The 22945-nt window shown below is 45.4% G+C and overlaps 1 protein-coding gene across 8 annotated transcripts in view; it reads left to right on the plus strand.

Annotated features, from left to right (window-relative positions):
* NPAS2 (neuronal PAS domain protein 2) overlaps positions 1–22945 on the plus strand; it is a 105882-nt gene that overhangs the window by 78495 nt on the left and 4442 nt on the right. For 4 of the 8 annotated variants that reach the window (XM_054813753.1, XM_054813742.1, XM_054813775.1 and 1 more), the window contains 12 exons: positions 1424–1542; positions 3907–3989; positions 4886–4992; positions 6195–6342; positions 6952–7033; positions 7719–7860; positions 8589–8695; positions 8862–8954; positions 14621–14767; positions 20716–20910; positions 22083–22264; positions 22849–22941. In XM_054813753.1, the coding sequence (XP_054669728.1) occupies positions 1424–1542; positions 3907–3989; positions 4886–4992; positions 6195–6342; positions 6952–7033; positions 7719–7860; positions 8589–8695; positions 8862–8954; positions 14621–14767; positions 20716–20910; positions 22083–22264; positions 22849–22941 (1498 nt within the window). Of the gene's footprint in view, positions 1–1423; positions 1543–3906; positions 3990–4885; positions 4993–6194; positions 6343–6951; positions 7034–7718; positions 7861–8588; positions 8696–8861; positions 8955–14620; positions 14768–20715; positions 20911–21198; positions 21312–22082; positions 22265–22848 lie in introns of those variants that run through there. The other 4 variants (XR_008575524.1, XR_008575523.1, XM_054813762.1 and 1 more) reach the window with 3 other exon arrangements.

The following is a 22945-nucleotide window of genomic DNA, read 5'->3' on the forward strand; positions in this document are numbered from 1 at the left end:
CACAGGTGTGAATTCTGCTCAGAGTGCTTATTTCTTCTGTCTCATACCCTGTTGTCCTTCTTATCAGCTATGTATCATTATTCTAAGGCTTTTTATAGGTTGAACTGGGTTCCAAAAACACATGTGATAAGTTGAGACTTCTTCCATCTCTACAATTTATGCTAGTGAACTAAAGTCCAGTGCAGAAGCACCCCAGAATAAAAATTGCTGTCCTCCCCAGATAGATACAAAGCTCTTCATTTTCACAGGAATGGAGATGCTTATCCTTGCTTTGTCCTCTGCAGAAGAGCCAAACTGTAGGAAACTTCATAAAGTTGGATATAGGGGCCTAATAGTAAGGAAAGACAGTTTCATATTAGCATTAATGCCTATTAGCATTAGATTAACTCATGTTGGTGAACTCTGGCTGCTAGGTGGGACCTTCTCTGCCCCCATGGGAGATAGTCGGCTGGGCAGGGCAAGAGCCCATGGGTCAGACCAGTTCTCACTGCACCTTAGCACACAGTTTTCTTTCACTGCTGTGGGAGCAGGATTACCATCTCGAAACAGCTCGAATTTGGAGGAAGAATTGGCATTATGTCATTCTAACATGGGACTGTGGGCTAGCTTAAGGCAACACGGTCTTTTGGCAACGCATCTCTGTGGCAGGAGGTGCTAGTGGGCTCCCAAAGCAACACGAGCCGTGCGATCACAAAAGACGCAGATAAAAAAAAAACCACCACATAAAATCTGTAGCCACATCACATCCAGTTTTTCCTTCTGCCCAGTGTTTCAGGAGACAGCAGGCCATCTGCAGACTCACCAGAAATGCCCAGCTCTGGAAGCCAGTGCCGTACACGGGGTCCTCTTTGCTCTTCTTTAAAACAAGGAGAACTTGAGCAGGCTGGGGACGGTTCTCCTTAATGCAGAAGGGGAAGGCACCCTTCAGCAGCCGAGAATCACAAGCAGCCTCTTGCTAGCTCGATGAAGCCTTGCTGGCTGCGGGCCCCGGTGTCTTGCCACTGATGACTTGATGAACTCTCTTCAGCTACCTCCCTTGCCCAACACTTTTTTTCACTGCCTCATGGAAGTCAGCGGGCTAGGCGTGCTGCAGCATTTTTATTTTTTTTTCTTGTGAGTGGTAAAAAAGAGCAATTGGATGCATGGGGTTTCTTTCCAGAAAGCTGGTTTATGCTCTGTAATAAGGTTTGGCCTTATTTTTATCAGGATTAACCTGTAAGATTCATACTTGAAGTTAAGCTCTGATGTCTTTCTGCCTAACATGACTGACTTGGATTTAAATATATGCGTATCAGCTTTAAAAGCTTTTAGAGCACTTCTCTGAATAAAATTAGTATTAGTGTGCTTCAAGTGTGCAAAATATTCAGGGAGAGCAAATCTTGTACGAGGCATAACTCTGGGTCCTGGTTTTTTCCCTACCTAGTGCCTAACTCCACTTGCAATGGCTTTGACGAGGCTGTCCCAAGGGCTTACAGAACATCCCCCGGAAAGCAGGTCTGCTTCGTTGCGACTGTTCGTTTGGCAACGCCTCAATTTTTAAAGGTAAGTGTGTACCCTGGATCCCATTCATTTCAGAACTTCTCAAAACACTTTCAGATGGGGTGACACGCAAAGTTCTTAATTTTGCTAATTGAATGGATTACAGATATCACATTTCATGCATAAAAATCCAGGGAAGAGGATTATCAGTGCAAGCCAGGATCTGCAGAAGCGGTGTCACTTCTGCCCCCCTTGCATGGGAAATGGAAACCCTCGTTGCATTAGGAATTGCAAAATCACTTTGAAATTGGGTTCTTCGTTGCTGCTTTCTGTTCCTGCGATGGGACAGTGTACAGATGGCCACCAGTGCTTTCATTTGTGCCTCTCAGTGTCTTCAGGTGGCTGCTGCGAGTTTTCCTCCTCCCAAATCCTGGTAGTAAGATAGTTGCTTCTGGAAATAAGGATAGACCACGCAACCTTGTGCCTGGCACTGTGGTTCCCTAATTAACAAATATGAGCTACTACATCAGGCGTCCCATCCTCAGAGGTTAGGAGATTAAAAAGTCTAATTGAGAACTAGCCGGTATGAAATCACTGCTCCCTTGGCCTGGCTTCATTACTGCTCAGGGACCTGCGGGGCACTCTCGACTGATTCACGGCCCCGGGAGGCAAGCAGAGTCCCTTCTGGGTAAGTAAGTGAGGACACATCCCATAAATCTTAACCACAGTAATCATATTAGCAGTAGAGGCTGGAGTTAAGGTTCTCCAGAAACCCTGAAAGCAAATTCCCTTGTCTTTGGGTAGCTTACATCTCAAAATAAACAGGGAAACGAAATGGGCTGCACACAGCAATGAGCTGCCCAGTGCGAGGGGAGGGGAGAAGGTGTTAGCTGCCAGGAAACCCTCAGCACCAATCTCTTCAGTTCACCTGGGTGACTCATTTAACCCCTGGTCCTGACTTTCTCCTCTAAAATGAAGGCAAAACTATTTATCTGCCTGGCTAAGCAATCAGAATCAGCATTTTGGTTGCACACAGCATTGTTTGCATGTTGCACCTTGAATTTTAGGGTATGTTCTTGATATCAGCATGGATTTTGGTGTAAACTGGAGGAGGGGAGAGGAGTTTAAGGTATGCATGAAGCCTTTTGCCACTGTACTGTCAGCAACTTTAATCAACTTTGTGAGTATTGATATGTATCAAAGAAACACTTGACGGCAGCGCAATTCAGCTTTTCCTCTGGTCCCAAGAGCGTTTCCAACATTGGTGGCCTGAAAGAGACCAGAGGAGATGATGAGAGGGTGTCGCTTGCACAAGGGGACGTAGCACAAGGGAGCAGGGGGCCAGCAGCATTGGGGGGCAGCGGTCAGGCTGTCCTTGCCAGTGACAGTGGAGACCCTCCTGCAGGAGAGACATGGAAGACACAGTAACCCTGGATGCCACCTAATCCTGACTGACCGCTGATGCTGGCAAGTCCTAGCCAGGGGTCTCCAGGCTGACAGCTCGTGGAGCTGCAGTTGCCCCTGCAAACTGCCATTGGGAGAGGAGAGGTTGGCAGAGGGGAGCTGCAGAGGGTCAGCAGTGGGGCACGCAGCCAGCCCCAGCCCACGCACGGGCATGCTCCGTGGTGCCGTCCTTCCTCCCCTTCCCCCCTCCACCCAACAACTAACCACTGCCAACTACATCCTGATCCCCGTGCCTCTGGACTAAGGATGTCCTCCCTCACAGACAGCCCTGCGCCCTGCTTCCTGTAATTCACTTATTAATTATCATTCTCACGAGTGCCAAGGGCTGCCGTGAGTCTTAAGGGCCAGTTTCTTCCCACCTGGCACTGGGGTGCCAAGGGTGCCACCGCGGGAGTGAAGCACAAGGTAAAACTACCACATTCCACCCGCCCGATGGGCTCCACACAGGCTGCCTGCCTGAAAAGGCATTTACCCCCCCACAGCACGTAGTGCCCCCAGCTATTGAGTGGGAAGGAGAGTCCTCCACCTCTCCCAAAGAGGGCTCGGAGGGCAGATGTCCAAAAGGGTCGGGAAAGGGTGGTGGGTATCTTTAGTAACACAAAGACAGCGAGGAAAGATGTGGCAAACCCAGGTGGGACCAAGCACAGGCTGGGTGCTGGGAATGAGCATCGCTCCTCCAGGCTGTGGGGAGTACAGCCCCAGGCACTGCTTCAAAGCCACAAAAACTTTGGCACCCCAAGGAACAGTCATGGCTCTTAGGTCTGTGCACATCACAAGTTCTTCTCCCCAACTCCTGCAAAAATGTTGGCATTCATAAATACAATAGATCACTCTCCAGATTTGCCAGAAAACACGTGAATCCTTTGTTTTCTCCTCTTACGCACCATGGATTTATAGCTAAGTTAGATGAAGCAGAGGGGTGAAGCCGCAACTCTCGGTAAGTTGGTTTTCTTCACCATACAGGAGATGTGCATCGTGGAAGAACCTCTAGAGGAATTCACATCAAGACACAGTCTGGAGTGGAAATTTTTATTCCTGGACCACAGGTTGGTGACAAGAAAAGCACTCCTGGTAGTGTTTGGTGCTTGTCTGCTGCTATTTTTGTAAGTGCAATTCACTCAAATAGTGTTACGTTTCACATTTGAACAGGAGGGCAAGCACTGAAATTCCTGCAAAAGATTATATCTACTGTTTTACCCTGCATTTATTTTTATCAGTCTTTTAAAACAAAACTACTCTGTTTCTCAGGCCGAACTGTGATTAGCTTGTTCTTGTTTGCTTTAAAAACATCAATGGACCAAAGTCTGTCACACAGCAAAATCATCTAATTATTATACAGCTGCAGAAATCACTCTTTCCAAATCCAGCCATTGATTGTGCATGTGCAATTCCCCACCGAGTTACGGAGGGAAAGTCTGTGCCGGCCTGAGGCAACCGTGCTGGCAAAGGTACAAAGCAACCTCCTCATCACGCCACCGACGAGCTCTGCAGACACCCTGAGGGAAGCGGCACAGCTGATCTCCCCTCCTACCCCCCTAGTCCCCGGCAGATGATGGCTTCCTATCACCTCGCCAACGTGTTTTCCCCCCGTGCAGGGACTACGGGAGCCACAGCAGAGCCCTTGACCAAGGAACAGCCAGGGAATGGCTCCTTCACAGCAGGTTCTTCTGTGAAGGTCCCTGAGAAGCTGAGTTGCTTTCCACAACCACATTTTCCCTGGAAAGATGGGGTGGTCATGGCCTTGTCCTGGGGGGAAGGTGCCGTGCCCAGGCAGGCATCCCAGGCACAAGGCAGGGGGGAGTCAGGATGCGGTCCCCTGGGGTGGACGACTGTACACCGATGAGTGAGAGTGGATCCGGGCTTTTTACCTATGCGTGTCAACATGCAGAACTGCTGTCTCTTTCGTGGTTCATGTATTCACTCATATTGTGCCTAACCGCAGAGCACCGCCGATTATAGGATACTTGCCTTTTGAAGTGCTGGGTACTTCCGGCTACGACTATTACCATATAGATGACCTAGAGCTGCTAGCAAGGTGCCATGAACACTGTAAGTATGGCATAGCCCCAGTTCCTGTGCAGTCACTGGGACACCTCTTTTCAGTGAAATGCAGTTTCAGTTAAAATTGGTTTAAACTTGGAAGATGAGGTTTGACCCCTGCCTCGCACCTGTATGTCTTAGCAGAGTTAGAGCAGATTGGGGGCACGGCAGCTGATCGGCATCTGGGCCAGACTTATCAAGCTCTGAAAAATACAATTTTACTTTCTGTATCCCCAGAAGCAGTCAGTGAGACTCACTGAATGGATAAAACACACCAGATTAGACACCTGCTCTACTAGTAAAGAATATACAGGAATAGTTCAAGCCATCTCAGAGGAGATCCCATTTTGTAAAATTCTGGCAGATAATTTACCCTAATGTCGTTCACCATGTATTTGGGATTACCTGTGATTATTTAAATATAGTCTATTAAGATTTAATTGAAAAACTCTTTCACTAAGTAAAGAAAATGAGTCAATGCTTTTCAAATATTTGCTTACAGAACTGGCTGGAACATCTCAGCTTACCACCGCTGGGCGTCCTGAAAATATCCCATCGACATTAGTTTTTATATGTTGACGTTAAAATATTGAAAGGCTAAATATGTGCACATTTGGGAACCCCTTGAAATCACTGAGGGGGAAAAGCAGAGCTCAATTTTGTTGGTGAATCTTTAAAACCTTTAATACACCGCAGTTTACTGCACTTTGAATTCTTGCCAGTCTGGGAATTTTCTTTCAGTTTCAAACGATTTTTGTCTTTGCACAATGTTATCTGCCATACTCACTTCATTCTGCAGAGAATACTCATCTTTTCAAGCATTTTTATCCTGTACTTTAATGCTATAGAACTTAAGGTGATCACTCTTAGAGATTAATCCCAGATGCCTAATTAAGCAGTATGTGATCAGTACATAAACCAGGGTAAGATCTATGTTTAAGTTGTAGCAGACATTAATGCATTAGTGTCCAAAGTTAAGGTTAATTGTACTGTGTGGGAACGTACCATTCAAAGTGTCAGAAGAAGACACCTACTGATCTTAACGATATTTGCTCTATCACACAACTGACAGGACCACTTGAAAGGTGCTCAGATTCCTGTCTCCCTTGGGAATCGATGGGACCCCAGATATTTTTGTCACTCTCTTCACATTTCATGTCATTTTCACATAGGAAATTGTGCTACAAGCTGTGTGTATTTTCTGCTGACAGTGATGCAGTTTGGCAAGGGGAAGTCGTGCTGCTATCGGTTTCTGACCAAAGGACAGCAGTGGATCTGGCTCCAGACCCATTACTATATCACCTACCACCAGTGGAACTCCAAGCCAGAGTTCATTGTGTGCACACACATGGTGGTAAGGTATGGAAACTCCTGTCAACCAGCGGGGACGTAAAGGACAGTAAGATAAGGGCATCCTCATGACTGCCAACATTTTCTCTTCGAAACATGATGTCTTTTATGTAACAAAAACGAAGCCTGACTTCTCTGAAGGAAATACGTTCCTTATAAAAAAATGATCAGATTAAACCTTACTTTATGCTAAGCTCAATTTGTCAATCATGAGTTTAGGGGCAGATTAACTGTTGCATTTTTCCATTTTGTGCAAAATTATGGAATAGATCCCTTAACTATTCACTTCCTCTAATCCTTACATTGCTTTTAAAGAGATGTGTGGCAGCTTTCCAATGAAGTTATAAAGTGGTTGTAGGATGTGAACTTGACCTTTATATATATATATATACACTTCTTTAATATACTTTTTGACTTCAAGAAGACAGGAACAGAGCAAAAACTGAAAATGAAAACAGTCTCTCAAATGTTATTCAGTAGCATTTGACTTAAGTGATTTTTCAGCTGTTCATTTAATCTGTAAAATGTCACAATAATGTGTTCCTCCACTTCCTTAAAGCACATTTTATGAAATATAACAATACTGTGTTGATACATAGAATTATACTTTCCATGCAGTTATGCAGATGTTCGGGTGGAGCGGAGACAGGAGATGGGCTTGGAAGAAGTCTCATCGGAGGTTGTGTCCTCAGCACTAAAGGTACAACGAGAAAAGAAGTTTTTTTTTCATGAATGTATGTAGTAATCACAACTCGTTCCTATGTTAACATCAGTGAAGGCTCCAGAATTGTCCTTCTGGGTGGATTCCAACAGCTTCAGAATGCATTGCTCTTTTGAAGAATTTTAAAGCAAATTGGATAAGCTCATGAAAGGATGAATCTGGAGATCAGTAACAGCCACAAATTAAGCGGAACATGGGCAGAGGCAATGTGAGATATCTCCACCTTGTCTTGGTGAGGTACTACAGTTTGAAGATTCATTTGGACATGTTCTGGCAATCAGCCGTCCCGGCTAAGGGAAGAAAGAAGATCTCCTCTTTGGTGCACAGCTGAATGTCTCAGAGAGGTTGCAGTTGCTGTCACGTCCAACTGAACGCAAAAGAAGGATTCAGAAAAACATCTGAAGGCACAAAATTGCTATGCCAGTAGCTTGCTATTTATTTCCAACTCAGTGATAGCTCTTTGTAAAATGCATTAGTTAGATGCTATTTGGAAGGGACGTTGACGTTGTGCCCAGGTCTTCTGCTGGCCTACCTGGGATTAATTCTGCTCAAGTCATTTTAGGCCAGCCAAAGAACAGGGTGTGCAACCATTACCAGATGCATTTCAAAATGGTTTCACCCTGACAGATGCAATAGCTATTCCCTTTTTGTTTGTTTGTTTTAGGACAGTGGTGCCAGCTTGGATCCTGAACAGCACTTTAACGCACTTGATATTGGTGCCTCAATCCTCAGCGCTAGTCGGACACCCTCGGTATCATCCAGGAGCTCACCAAAATCTTCCCACACACCCAAGTCAGACCCAGCATGTGAGTGGCATTCCTGGGTTACTGCATTATTTTTAATTTAGCCACAGAATGTGTGCCTATATACCACAGCTGCCAATTTAACAGTTATTTATGAGGTATTGATGATATCTGTTTGTCACTGACAATGAAGTGCATAATCTGAAATGGTGAAGTACAAGAGGGAAGGTTGTAGTGCAGCCATCCATATATTGGAAAATGGGTAGCGGGACTAGCCATGAGGCCTGCTGTTTTGATCTGTTATGAAAATGAGGACTTCAGATTTAAAGGCATCAGTATAAGCAATGCAAGGTCCCCCTAGACTTACATGACTAATAACAGCCTGTGAGTGATGCTCTTCTGGCCAAGATTCAGGATGCTCCAGCCAAGACTTGGGCACACCTTATATACTCCTTCTGCTCCCTGATCTGGAAGAAAAGCCAATGAGCTAACCTAAATTTATAGTTGTTTGGCCCATATGAAGGCAGTTCCAGCTGGTTTAGAACAGCTTCTGGGTCCTTTTGCTCCATTCATTGGAGCACAGAATCATAATCTGTCTCATTTACTTTTATCTTTGCCCAGGCCCTCCTTATCAGTTTAATTTTACTGCCATTGAAGTCAACAAGAACAGCCTTGACTCCTGTTGGAATTTAGCCAGGCCGTAATCATTTCTCGCCAGGTCTCGTTGTAATTCCCACTTCAAATGGGGATGGTTTCCAGCGTGTGAGAACTCACCGGTACTTTTCTTGCAGCTACACCAACAAAGCTGATTGCAGAGTCTAACACTCCCTTGCCAAGAACACCGAGCACGCAGCAGGATTTATCCGTGCATAGACTCAGTCAACCTACTGCTCTTCAGGTAACTTCACAAAGAGTCACCAAAATAGGCAGACAATATAAAGCATGTGCCACATACGCAGCTTAGCAATTAAAAATTACTTGCACAGAAGCCATGGCATCAGAAGAAACCTAAAATATAAAGGAGCCAAACTTATAAATAAAGTTTTGTTTTGTTTTTAACTCAGGTTTCTTTGCCTTCTCAGCCTTCATGTGAGCTTCTCCCACAGCAGCTGCTGCCTCAAGCAACACTGCAAAATCAGCCTGCATCTCTGGCACAGGTTAGTTGGGAATTTGGAAGTGGAATAGGTCACTTTCCTATCTCCTGATATTTTCTCCTTTTGGGGCTTTTAGGTTACCTCTTTGGTAGCTAAAATCCCCAAATCCACCAGCTCTCAAACACTTAAAATATTGTGGGAAAGTAATCTGAATCATACACTTGTGTGTTTAAACATTTATCTGCATACAGGCATTCAGAGCAGAAGCCCAGGTGCATGTAGGTGCAGGTGCACACACACACATCTATTTCACAAGGGGACAAAAAACAGATGGAAAAAGAGTTTTCAGCTTTGCTGCTACAGAATCAGGTCCCACAAAAAACAAGGTCAGAATGAGAATTAAAACCAAAAACTGACAAAGACACCCAGTCCTCCTAAAAACACCTGTTTGGCTGTGCTAATGCAGGACTAACCACCAGTAAAGGCCATGCAAATTCAACAAAACTCATTTTGGGAGTGTGCCAGTAATGGTGAGGATGCCGCTGGAGACAAATTCCTCCAGTGAAATCTATTAACCTGTATATGATGGCCCAAAAAGTCACCTCGGTGTTTCGTCTGGTGGATTTTGAAGGAGGAAATTTGAGTACCATGTTCCCATCACACTGTTTCTCTCCTGTGGTCATGCTGTGATGATATACCTCATCATCCTCCAATTCTAGAAATGACAGAGTACTCCTGGACCTAGACTGCTTTTACTATTAGTACCCCGTACTCCCTCACAAGATCCCAGAGTTTCTTCCTGTAGCATATAAAGCATATAAAAAGTCCTGAGGAACCCTGCTTTAAAATAACAAATTCTCATTTATCTTCTATGTTTAATATTCTTTTCACGACTCCACACCAGCATGCAGCAAAGAAACAGCATATCAATTATCTGCTCTGAGCATTCATTTTCTTTTACAGATATTTCTCTCTGTTATTCATTAATGCACTTCCAAACATCAATTAGTTTATTTATTATAAACCTGTGCATGTTTTGTTTGACTTTTTTCTACCTCCCTTTCTTCTCCATGAAAGCTCTTTGTGAAGAGACGCTTTCCAGTCATTTACCAAGAGCCTTGCAGCCTTGCCCCTTCCCAGTCAATCGCTCTTACTGGCACGCCAGCTCCATTTCTTCTCCGCCAAATCGGAGTGCCGTCCAGTCGCACGGCCACTGGTTCGGCCTCTTTGGACTGGCTAAATCTCGGCAGAGGGAAGAGGGCTGACTGAAATCTGCCTGCACAGGCAGCCCTCTGGCAGCCGTCTTCTCGACTGGCAGCAAAGTCACAGCACAATGCTCACGGCGAAGCTCAAGATGGAGCTTCTCTTCATGGGGAGCAGGGAAATAGCAGCAGGACGGTGCAGCTCAGGTTGCTGAGGCTCACACAGCAAAGAGATACTCCTGGGAAAGGTAGCAGTTCTCCACAGACTTGGGTGATTTTCATAAAGTATTAATTGCTTTCTTCCAATTGCTTACCTCCCACCTTAAAATAGTAAACATGTCAGCCTACAGCGCGATAATCCATTATTTAAAAGACAAAGTGCCTGCAGCGCTAAGCGAATGAGTGACGAAACCCAGGTCCGCGTGCTTCCCACCACGAACTTTTCCTCAGTTTCCTAGTTGACCGTTTCGCAGCCGTTCAGCAGCAGAAAACAAGCTTGTCGCTTTTAGAGACAGCATGACCGGGCACCCCGCTGCCGACCCACGAGGAGGAGCTGCACAGGTCGCTCCCCGCTGCCTTTCTACCGCTCGCCCTCAGCTGAAGGTGACCGATGGCAGGAGCTGAAAGGCCATGTGCTGAGCCTGCCCACGCGCGGCCCGCCACTCCGACGGCCGTCCTTGGGGCTAACATTCGGCTACGGGGCAGCAGCGGGGAGGAAGGACGTTTTAGGCGGCCTCGACCGCATCTGCAGCGAGCAGCTAGCTCCCGCCTCAGGCGCCATCTGCTTGAACTTTGATTAGTTGTATTTCCAGCAAAGGCTGCAATGGTTTTGTCTCCACCAAAATGAGGTTTTAGCTTCTGCCTTGCTGGTCTGAATGAACAGACGAGACAGCACAGTACTAGATGTCGCCTGAATGTAAATGGTTTACTTTAAACCAAGTGCTCCCTATTAGAATATTTGTTTGTTTGCCTTCCTCATTGTAATAAATTAAAATCCCCTACAACACAGCGGATGTTGATGACTGAATAATAATTAGCACTAATAATCCGTTTGGGATTACGCAGGTGTTATTCAGAAGACAGAAAGAATGAACAAGTTGTTCGTTGAGCTGCAAAACTAATGAAACCTGGTTTCCCAGGGGCTGAGCCTTGCAAGGCTGGCGCACAGACCCAGCCTTCCCCGCAGGGGGGCAATGAGTGGGTCCCTCTCTCCTTTGCTCAGCTATAGCTTTCATGAAATTACAACACGCTGCTATTTTTGAGATTCTCACGGGTTTGTTGCATGTCTCTAGCATTGGCCAGAAGGATTGAAAGTTGGAAGATAGGCAGAAAAGAAAGGTTTAAAGGAAACTGAGCTAAAAAATAAACAGAGTCTCTTTTCTTTACCTAGCAACCTATTGTCATGAAACCTGTAGGAACAGAATGTCTTTGAGGTGTCCATCTTATTGTTCATCACATCTGAAATGGGGGACCATCCCGTAGGTGGATTGTGCCGCATCCCTACCCAAACACCTGCCGACTCAATCCCAAAAGCATCACTTTTTTTTTTTTTTTGTAAGAAACCAGACTAACATTAATGCTGTGGGGGTTTTGTCTGCGTTAACAAGCCTTGATTAAACTGGTGATCCTCTGCAATTATAGATATCGCACGTGTCTAGTCTTCCACATTCGACTGTCTGTGGAAAGCTTTTCTGTGTATAACATGCCCTTTTCTGAGGGTCCTACAGCAGTTTGTAAATACCCACATGAGACAGAGAGCAACTGCATCTGATGCAAACGGCAGAGTTAAAGCTGTGCAGTGTTTTCTGTGAAACATTTTGAGTTATCTTTTAATTTATTATACAATTACAGATTTCTTCCCTAATTAGTAGAGCGGTTAATGATCTTGAGATAAACACTCTCTGGTGCAGGTCAGTTGCTGTTAGTATCTCATTGTACAAAAACAATAGAGGCTCTGTAGTCACAGGGGTCATGGCTACAGTTATCGAGACATTTGGGGGTTAGAGTGGGAAAGGGGAAAAAAGGCAAAAGAGAAAGTTCCTTGTCTTCTTCCGCAATGGCTCTCACTCTAGTAGACCAGCTAATTGTTGTTGTTAAGGGTGTTAATACAAAAAGCACATCAAAAAGAGAGCAAAAAAGACAATACTAGATGCTAAATATAAGATGGTGCTGAAAAAAAAAAAATTAAGGAATAATAACTTAATAACTTAAAATCAACAGCAATATATTTTTGCATGAAACTTTGCAAAGCAAATTCAAATTCAAAGCTAAGGCCTGGAAATGGATTTTGTTTCTTATTGAAGTATAAAATGATTCTAAAATTATCTGTTATGAAATTCCTCACATTTATTAATTGAAGAAAATTGGGTTTCTTTCCCAAAGTGTCTTCAAGAAGTTTGCATGTTAATGAAAAGACTACCATCCGCAAGCCAGGCAGCTTTTAGCTAAAATTGTTTTTTATTCCTTTCTGATTCCTTTCTTTTAAAGACTCAAGAGTAGTCCTCAATAATAGAGTTCATATAGAGAGAACGAGGTTGCAAGACTCAGCTCTTTTTAAAACTCCTGTACGGATCCAGGTTAAAGCAGGAATTACCTACTCAAGCTATAGCGTCATTCCACTCCTAAACTCAGGGTACCTGGGACTCTTCAGAAACATGCATTTGGACTAAAACAAGCAGCACTGGACGCCCCTTGGAGTCACTTGTCCTTGTTCCCAAACATCAGAGGTTTCCACTCGTCCTTTCCTCGGCTTCATACTTCACACACGGACTAGAAAAAGAGAGAGACGCAGCTCTGACCTCCCCCCCTTTAACACCAATTAGAAGTAACACAAACTTCCCTTTGGGAGCTTTGACACCATTTTTCTGCTCTGGGGGAGGACCGGGGTTGCAGATGACAGCGTTGCTGTTTGAAGGCCAAGCGCTGGCATTATCTCCCGGGGCAGGCGGTGCAAGCTGCGAGCGCTCGCAGGTGCCTCTGCCACCAAAGTGGGCTTGGGGGGCTTCTGCAGCGACCACACATGCCACCTTAGCAGCCCTCCTTCCTCCTAAGCGAGGCCGGCCATGAAAATCCCCTCCGGCTTGCCACGTGAGGTAACTCTTTGAGCGGTGACCTCCCAGATTGTGCAGGGAAGCCGCCCTCCACCTAGTAAATAGAAATAAACTCTCTAAAGTCCTCATCCTTTCTCACCTAAAGGGCATTGACATGGAGATTTCAGCTGTATGCTGAAGGCAATGTGAAGGTATTTCACGTTTTTAGCTGGTTTAAGGCAAAGCAGTTATCTGATACAAATCTGACCAGTCACACTTAGATTTCTCTAAGTAGCCAGAAATCTCATTTAACTGTACAGTGTTGCTAGCCCCAGAGCTCTCGGTAATTCCCTTCTCGTTACCATTTTTGTTTTCCTATTAAAGAGCCAGAAATGGTGTAAGCAAGTGCACCTCTATGGAGCAGGAGGGCTCCAGCAGCGTGCACCAGTTCACCCACCAGCACAAAGCCACTGGAACAACCGCAGGAACAGGGCACCATTTTCGAGTCACAGGAAAATTATTATTTTTCTTTTGCCTGGACACTCACAGCACCACATGTTTTCAGAGAGGTCTTGGATGCCTTGATTATAGAAAAGCTTACGGACTTTTGGAAGTGGGTTTTGGTTTTTTTTCCCAAAGACTGTTTTTTACTTTCGGAATATGAGCTCATGCAAAGCAACTATTCCAAAGCCTATTAAAGTAATAATTAACTTTGGTGGACTTTGAATCATACCCAAAAACACCATATAAAACTAGGAATTTATTGTTGTGTTAGTCCTCTCCGTGCTTACTGAATGATTCCACTTTGTGCCAAGCACTGCTGCTACTGGAGGTTGCACTTTCTTCTTGACCCTGATTAGTGATCTCCATTTTACAGTATTAGTTAGAATAGCCTTTCTCCCACTGAGCTGAGCTATTCATTTTACATCACGTATAAAAACAAATTAATGAGTATTTCTTGTAGCTTCACTAATAGCTGTAGAAAGCTAGAAAATGTTTATTGTGGTCAGCTGTTGCACGATGCTATAGCAAGTCATCAGCAGAATAAACCATTGCAGCACTGCTGTTTCTGTGCGGAAAAAGGAAAGCGTTAGTAAAACACTTCCAGAATATACAGTTATGCCACGCTAAGGGCTCCAAACTACAGGCTAATAAAAATAATGCACTTATTTGCCATCCAATTAAGATGCTGTTGATATTTTAAAGTAGCATACTCTCAAAAACAGTCTTTCTGATAATTCCCTAAAAGAACAGGGTCAGCTGTAAGCAGATCACTCTAACTGAGGCAATTTAATATATGTGTGTAAAATTGAAAATAGGCAAGATTTATCTCTGCCTAGATGTTAGTATATTACAAACACATCTTTTATTCCTTTGGCTGTGCTTTACAATCAAGAAGCCAATAACTTCTTACAGAACAATGTTCTATTGAGACCTGTTCGTATTATAATAACGGATTTCCCCTCCCCCCTCCCCTTTTTTTTTTTTTCCCCCCCAGTTCTCAGCACAGTTCAGCATGTTCCAGACCATCAAGGACCAGCTAGAGCAGCGGACCCGGATCCTGCAGGCCAACATCCGGTGGCAGCAGGAGGAGCTCCAGAAGATACAGGAGCAGCTCTGCCTGGTGCAGGACTCCAGCGTACAGGTGCGTTGCTGCTGGGAGGGCCAGAGCGAAGCATCCTCTTTCACATGGCTGTTAATAGGGTTGGCAACTTAAAATTAGCCCCAGAGTCCAGGAAATCTGGACATGTGGAAACCAGCTCATGTGAATGAGAATGTTGCCCTCTGAAAGCCTCTTGAGTAAACTAGGTCAAGAAAGATTATAAGAGCTCTCTGGAAGAAGAGAAGGAAGAAATATCTCAACCTTAGGAGGAGGAGAATTTGCATCATTTACAGTAACATTTTAATACTTTTATCTACTGAGTCTTCTGACTGAGCAGCTGTAATAGAAAGGTGTTCATGTTCAGACTCGGCAATGATTATGTCTCTCCAGTTCGTTAGCTTCCATTCAGTCACTGCTTGCTTCGTGTTGGCATCACTCATGCTCAGTATCTCGTCTGTCCAGCTCTTCCTTAGCCAACAGCCCTCCTTCAGGCAGTGCTCATCTCTTTCATTCGCTCCCCGTTTTCCTGACCCTACCCCAGCACAGATACAGAGCACAAGAGATTAATTTCCTTGTCACGTTAAAACAAAACCCAAACCTCTGCTGATGTTCATTTGTTCACACCTGGGAGATGTCTGAATTTGTTCTTCACTGGACCAGCTTAAGCCTTTAGGGTGAAGCTGAGTAAGCCTGCTCTTCTTCTGCCTTTGATACTTCCTACACAGAGCTAGAATTCGCCAAGTACCGTCTCTGCTTGGTACTACCCCTTATGTCTACCAAAGCTCAGAAATAATAGCAAGTGCAGTTCAGTACATCGCAGGTTCCACTTAATGACAAATGGACAAGTCATCCAGTTTTATGGAAGTTTTCTAAACGCAGGGTGATTACTGCTATGTCCCTCATTATTTAACTATAAATGCCAGGTGAAATGACCCTTGCTAGAAATGTTGCTTTGGGGACCCACTGTGAGTATTGTGCTAACAAGATTTTTTCAGAAGAAAAGCTCTGTCAAAGAAACGAATGTCTCAAAGAACATTTTCAGCACAGGATGAAAACCTGGGACCTGCTGAAGTCAGTGGGAATTTTGCTCCCGACTTCCACAGAAATAGACTCTCACCCGTCATCAGCATCTGTGAAATACAGTTTCACATATTAGAACAAACTGGGATTGTATGTTTAGGCAATTAGGAGATCAGTGAAGCCAAATTAGAAACTTTGCCACCTACGTTGCTGAGTGTGCGCTGCTGTAAGACAGCACAGCAATGGTGGATCCCAAAACCAGGACTCTGTTCCTGGTGCCATACAAGCATATAGGTAGACCAGGTTTAACTTCAGTCCATTTCTTCTATTGGTTCTGCGCTGATTTTGATTAATGGGAAGGGAAAGAATCTCTGCAATTAACTGGCCTTCAGTTCAGAATCATGTCATATGTCTGAAAGCTATTATTGTTATTATGAATATCAAGAGACATGATATTCTCACTTCCTCTCTTTTTAATTGGGTGAAAACCATTATTCTCTCCTGGTGAAGTCTTCCATAGTCACAGACACTCATCCCTTTTTCTTTTTTTTTTTTTTCATAATTCAGGCAAAAATAGAAGATCAGAGCACATTCTTATATGCAGGAAATGGATTTTATTTTTACACAGCTGTCTCCCATATGTGCTATGGTGCATTTAATAACCCAAAGACTGTGGGACAGATTCTCAGATAAGCTTATAGGGAGCTCAAGCAGAGAGAAGAGGAGACCCAGCGGGTAAACGGTGGGTAGTTCTGTACTGCCCACCCCATACCAATTTGTAGCTCTGAGTTATACCATTTGGGTGATTCTCTCCCCCACAAAGAATATAGCAGGTTGGACCAAAAAGAATATATTTTCAGACCAGTACAAGTTCTCTAATGTTAGTGCTGACCATTTGCCCGCTTACTGCAGATGCAGAACTGAGAGGCAGGGGGACTGGAGGGCAGCTCCGAAATGCAGGGGTTGCGTATCTGCCTGAAGGGGCCATGCTGGACGGGGAGGATCATCCTCTGTAGTTCGAGTGCCTTTCGGCCTCCTCAGAGCAACCAAACCCGGCGATGAGATGCGAGCAGTCACACTAACTCATGGCCAGGGACTTTTCCTACTTCCACTTTCTCCAGGTTAAAAACACCCAAAGAAATTACTGTGCTGTTGCACAGGGATAAAGTGAGACCAGGAATTAGCCTTGTCTTATTTGGCTAGGGGCAACTTCAAAGAAAGCCTCATGCTGTTGCATGCAGCACTTTTGTGACTCACAAGCAGCTAGCAGTAAACTGTTAAATCAGAAATCCAACCACGTGCTTTGCCGCACAGATTTCATCATTCAGAGAGCTGGATGTCTGCAGACATTGATCTGTGTCTATTATCAGAGCTACAAAGCAGAGCAGCAAACAGTCAAGCATTACTATCAAGCACATTTCTGGTCTCTTTAATATTCTGAGTAGAAGAGCTGTAAGCATGGGGGAGTGCCGTAGGCTGTCTGAAAAGGGGGAAGTGTTCTCCGGTTTTCCCTCGTTAGCTGATTTATTAGCATATCTTCCCCACTGGTTCACTCCCTTCCACACAGAAACGTATAGGTAGCTATGCAGAGAATTAAGCCTGATTTCCATTTCCGTCAGAGATCTTCAAAACTGCAGTACGGCAGTCCACCAAGAAACGCTTTCCCAACCGGACAGCTGTTGAGCACGGTAGAATGTGTTAGAAACTATTTCCAAGAGCCTTGTGCGATGAAAGATGAAACTGGCGGGAGGGTTGTGGGCCCTGAACAAAACCGTTCAAAACCCTATTAAATCCCTCTTACTGCTTTTCCTGGCAACCTAAAGTATGAAGGACAGGAGCGGCAAGAGTAACCTCAGAAGTCTGAAGGATGCTGTGTCAGCTCCAGATTTGAACAGTCTAGCTAATGAATTGCGGACGGGGAGGATGGCAGAAGGGCTGAGCCTGACCAGCCTGCGAGAAGTGCAAATGAGACCATCGACAGCCACCCATCATTTGCAAGCCAGGCTCTCTTCGAAGTCAGTGAATCTCAGTTTCCCAGTGCTGTGCTTCTCATCTGTCCGTATTTTACATAAAGAAAGAGTCTTGATGTCTGTAATGATGAGCCCGAAGGCTATAATCCCCTGATTATCCAAAGGACAGGTAAAGTCAAAGAGCCATTTTCCTCACGACGTCTTGCCAATGTGATTCATCCATTAGCTGTAGGGACCATCTATCTCAGAACGAGGGGGCAGCAGTGTCAGAGGGTTCCTCCCCTCCCTCGCTGCTTTGCCGCGTATGTTAACAAGCTGGCCAATTAAAAAATATTTGTAAGATGCTTCACTGACCTTGCAGTCCGCAAAATCAGCCATGAGACATGTCATTAGCAGCAATGCAGTTAGGGGGCCGCTAATTTATCTACTTGGATTTGCTCAGACTGGGAAAGATTTCATTCTTTATTAGGGAGCTTCTGTTGTTATTTAAAGCTACCATATTTCAGTGTTTCAGAGGAATTCAGGCAGGACTGTCACAAAAGAGGCACATTATGAAAAAACACCACGAAGTTTTGTACAAATGAAGCATGTTCTTGCTTTTAGACTTAACTAGCAGGTAGAAATTCTACACTTCGATCTTCTCTCAGGTTAACTCTTGTTTTGATGAGGCATCTTGAGTCTTCCAGTTCTGCGGAGACACGAGTTAAATGGCACCATCGCTTCCTGCCCTGAGCTTGTTTTTCCAGGACATTTATGTTCAGACAGAAATAATGCTGCTTCGGCCATTATAATGCAAGAGAGGGTCCCTGGGTATGAAACACTCAGAGTCCTCTCTGAACAAACAGAATTGGTTTATTGGGATAAATTTGGTTGTAAATTTATAGCGTGTTAGCTGCCAACCATTAACTGTGCACGTTCCTACCCAGTGGCACACTCTGGTAATTGCAAAGTAGGTTACTCCGCTTTCTTTCAAGGATAAGCTCTTTGGCCTTCATCTGGAAGTAAGGCATGCACACAGGCAGGTCCCTGCAGAGTGAGTCATTCCCGCAAGGTCACACCCTGCCTGACATTTGCATCGATAGATGTTGACTTTGCATTGGATGAACTTAGTATTTCTCCAGCACTGTGTGCCATGTACAGGGAGCACACTTAAGATAATCCTTGTAAAGGTCTTAATTTGTGGTGATCTGGCCAGTACCAGTGGGCTCACGCTCCCCATCACATTTTTGAAACACATCACTTGCTATACCTGTTCTGAATTTTATATCAAATTTTATATCAATGGTGACCAGTTTCATTGCTAGAGCTAATCAAGTGAGTTCATTTACCAAACATGTCCACAGCTTAGCTTCTATAGACAGAAAATAAACAAGAAAATGAATTTTCATAATTTCTGTCTTTGATTTATTCATAATAAGACCTATTTACTTGGCAGAAGTTGCAAGACCATCTGTCTTTCTGATATGTAATGGCTCCAAACTCAGTGATCAGTGTTTTTAGAAGAAAACACTCGGAGCTAGTTTCAGACCTGCTGCGAGCAGCCCCAACTCTTTTACTTGACCCATTTATTTCTATCAGACATCTTTGAGATGTGGTTAGCCTACAGCACCTGAAACAAGCCATTGCTTTAGGTCCATCAACATTTTCATTAGCTGCCCCCCTCTCTCAGCTGATTAACGTAAGCTTTATCTGTACCTTTTTTCTGAGTAAAATCTTGGCACACGGAAATTCATTAAAAATTTATCATATTTAAATAAAAACTGTGTTTTAAAACTAGATAAATAAGTACAAACATGATGGATCAACCTGTACTTATGCAAAGAAAAGCAATGCTTTGTGCCCGTCCTTTGGAGAGAGGTATGGGGTTTTTCCAAGAAAAATTAGAGGGGACATGGTAGTTTAGGGAATTGTTAATATAGCAATAAGCTGCAGAAAGGTGTACTAATTACTGGGCGTACCTCAGACGTACTGCTAGGCATGAGACTGATGGATGAATAATGAAGAGAATAATTGTGATTCTGATTTCATTTAAACCCTAAGTAGCTCCACTTAAATTAATGGACTTCCACATGTGTAGCGGTGGTGCGGAATCAGAATCAGATCTCAAAATGCCTTTAACTACCTGGGATGCGTACCTCCACACGGTCCTTGGTGGCGAGAGCCTAGGTTTGACATATTGCAAAGATAGCTTGTAACATTAATAATTCATCATTTTAAAAGATGCCTTTTCCCTCTGTACAGCTGTAATAAAGGAAATAGCCCCTAGAAAAGCAAAATTTCCCAAGCCCTACAACTTTTAAAGAAGAAAGCTCCATCTTGCAATGCAAGCATGGAGAGTAGATCATTTATAGAAACACTAACAGAGCTGCTAGCTCATTTGCACAAGTCAAGTGCATGGCATGGTTAGGCAGAACGCCAGGTGACAGTTACCTGATGGGAAATCAGCTAAATGACAGTGACTGTCCGTTTACACATCTTCGCAATGATAAGGACACGGCCATTCAACACAGACAGCTCTGGCCTGACTGTGGCCTCATTAAAAACATTCGACAACCCAACTGTACGTAAGGTGTTGGATTTCCAGAGACAAATTCAAAAGCAGCCCTGTCTGAAAGGCAGGCTGATTTTGTTGAAAGGAGAAAGGACTGAAAAGACACAGAGTTACTCTCTTCTCTCTGGTCAGGAAGCCCCAGCACGTGGTGAATGTACAGAGAACCGCTCTTACGAGGGCTGTGCCTGCCCCACGGAGAGAGGACTTGTACCTTCAGGACGCATTTCACCAGCAATAAGTGCACTTGCAGAACAAGAAATCAAGAAACTAGAGATAGCAGAATTGTTAATGTAGGAAAGACAGGGAATTTCCAACTAACAGTGAATGCATAGTGAATCCAGAAACGTGATAACTTTATTTTAGAATATATCTTTGGATTTCATTCTGTCACCTTCATTATCCAAGACGGCTAGGCTATGTAAATAAACCTTCCTCCCCTTCTTTTCCAGATGTTCCTACAGCAGCCGACGGTGTCCCTGAGCTTTAGCAATACTCAGCAGCCAGAGCCACAACAGCTACAGCAGAGGTCAGGGGCCATTTCTCAGCAGCAGCTTGTCCCCAGTCCTCAACTTCAAGGGCAAATTGCATCTTCGCAAACAGCGAACCAGCAAGCACTGAGAGAAGCGAGTGTGATATCGAGCCAGGTAATCATTTCTTTGAATAGAGAAGCTTTTATATGGGAAGAAGACACTGTTACTAAATAAGCAAGTAAAAACATCAGTCCTTTAAGTGTGCCTTTGTCCTTCCTTCCCTATTCTCCTCTGTAAGGGCAGCCTATATAAAGGGGTTCCCTACAGCATTTACTTTACCTTAAATCGTTTTTTTTTAGACCTCAGCCAGGAGGGTTGTTTGAGCAGCTGTTTCAGTTTGAAACCTGAGCGGGGGGGGGGGGGGGGGCAAAAAAAATGCGTGGATGACTTATTTTTCTTTAGCTGATTGTGAAAGAAACCTGACCGACCACGCTGGAAACTAGCAATAGCGGTGTCAGCAGTGCGACCTCTCAAAATAAGCTTTACCCCTGCTCACTCCCTGAATCCAGCCGGACGCCACTGACACAGAGAAGCCTGTCTGTGGTGGCACACAGCTGGAATACATGGAGATTTGGGTGAGACCCCCAGGCTGTAAGCCTAACAGATGCCTGCACGGGGAAACAAAGTTCAGCCTCAGTTAGTGGTTAACTGAGACCTGCGAAAGCTAGTAGGTTTGGCAGGGGATTTTTTTTCTTATTGCTGGTTTCTCGGCACTTCCAGTTTTTGCTCTTCCACCCACCTGTTGTACCTCCCTGCACAGAAAACTTACCTCCTGTTTCTGTTGCTTGAGTGTGCGGCAAACATAGCTGCACCGTTATCTTCAGACCCCTCAGCTGTAGCTTTTAACCTCCTACATACCTCTGTTATAATGACTCTATTAAAATAAAAAGTGTATCCGTATTACAAATAGAAAAAACCCACCATTTTTTTCTTTAATAAGGTTTATTCCCGCCACTGGGCTTTTACAGCAGTGCTAATCACACCTAACTTTGCTCCTGTCTTCATGGAGTGTCGTTGGTCTTCTCAAATGCTTGACGGCACAACCGGGGCGGCTTTGCTGTCCCAGCGCTCTGGTCCGAGAGACCGCAGGCCGGTAGAACAGAGCGTGGGGCGGCAGCGGGGGCGAAAGCCGCGGCAGGCGACAGGAACGCTGTCGTTCCCTGTATTCTGACAGCAGCCAGGTATTAACGGTGGCTGCGCCCCCGCCGCACTGTCACGGTCCGTGTCTTTAGGCGTTCTCCACACAGCGGTGACCGAGCTTTTCTCTCTCCCCTCCTCTCTTCCAGGGCCCGAAAGCGGCGAGGAGCACGGAGCTGGCGCCGGGCGGCGGCCGCACCCCCCGCGGCGCGCCCCCGCCGTTCGCCGCAGTCCCCGCCGGCGGCGGCACCGCGGCGCCCCCTGCCGCCCTGCCGCGGGGCGGCACCCCCGGCCCGCCGGCCCCCGGCTGCAGCCACGACCAGCAGCTCAGGTACGGCACGGCACGGCACGGCCGGGGAGCGACGCAGCGCCAGGCCGGGGGGCCCGGCCGGCCTAGGCTTTAGCCCCAGCCGCTGCGCATGAGGACCCCCAACGGCACTCGGTTAGGACTCGGCGTGCGTGGTCGCGGCTGCGGCGCCTCCTCTGGCCTCCTCACCCCGGCGTGGTGGGATGTCTCTGCTTTTCCCTCACTGTCTCAGGCTCCCCTGGGTGGGCGGTGGAGGATCCACCTTGGCATCCAACTAGACACGTGGACCAAAAAAAATCAGAGTCTGATACTCAGAAAGCTCAAATGCAAGCCACCCCCACCAGCAGGAGCAAAATAAATTTTGCTTTCCTGAAACCCTAGCGCCCAGCAAGGCACCCACATTGCCAGGGAGGGAACGCACTGCCCCAGATTTCCACCTCACAACACACGGGATGTGCCTGCCATGGCTGGGAGCTGAGCTTACATCTCCTAATGCTCAGCCCTGCGCCGTGCCTACGAAACCATCCTGTCTCTGTTTTCAAAATGTGGGATTTGTGTTGTCCTTCTGTTACAGCAATGTCACTTTTTCCTTTTTTTCCATGCACCAGACTGTTGCTCAGCCAGCCTATTCAGCCCATGATGCCTGGGTCCTGTAATGCAAGACACCCTTCAGACCTCAGCATGGCGGGATCCCAGGCTAAGTAT

Source organism: Grus americana, chromosome 1, assembly GCF_028858705.1.
Source record: "Grus americana isolate bGruAme1 chromosome 1, bGruAme1.mat, whole genome shotgun sequence".
In the NCBI taxonomy this organism is placed as follows: domain Eukaryota; kingdom Metazoa; phylum Chordata; class Aves; order Gruiformes; family Gruidae; genus Grus; species Grus americana.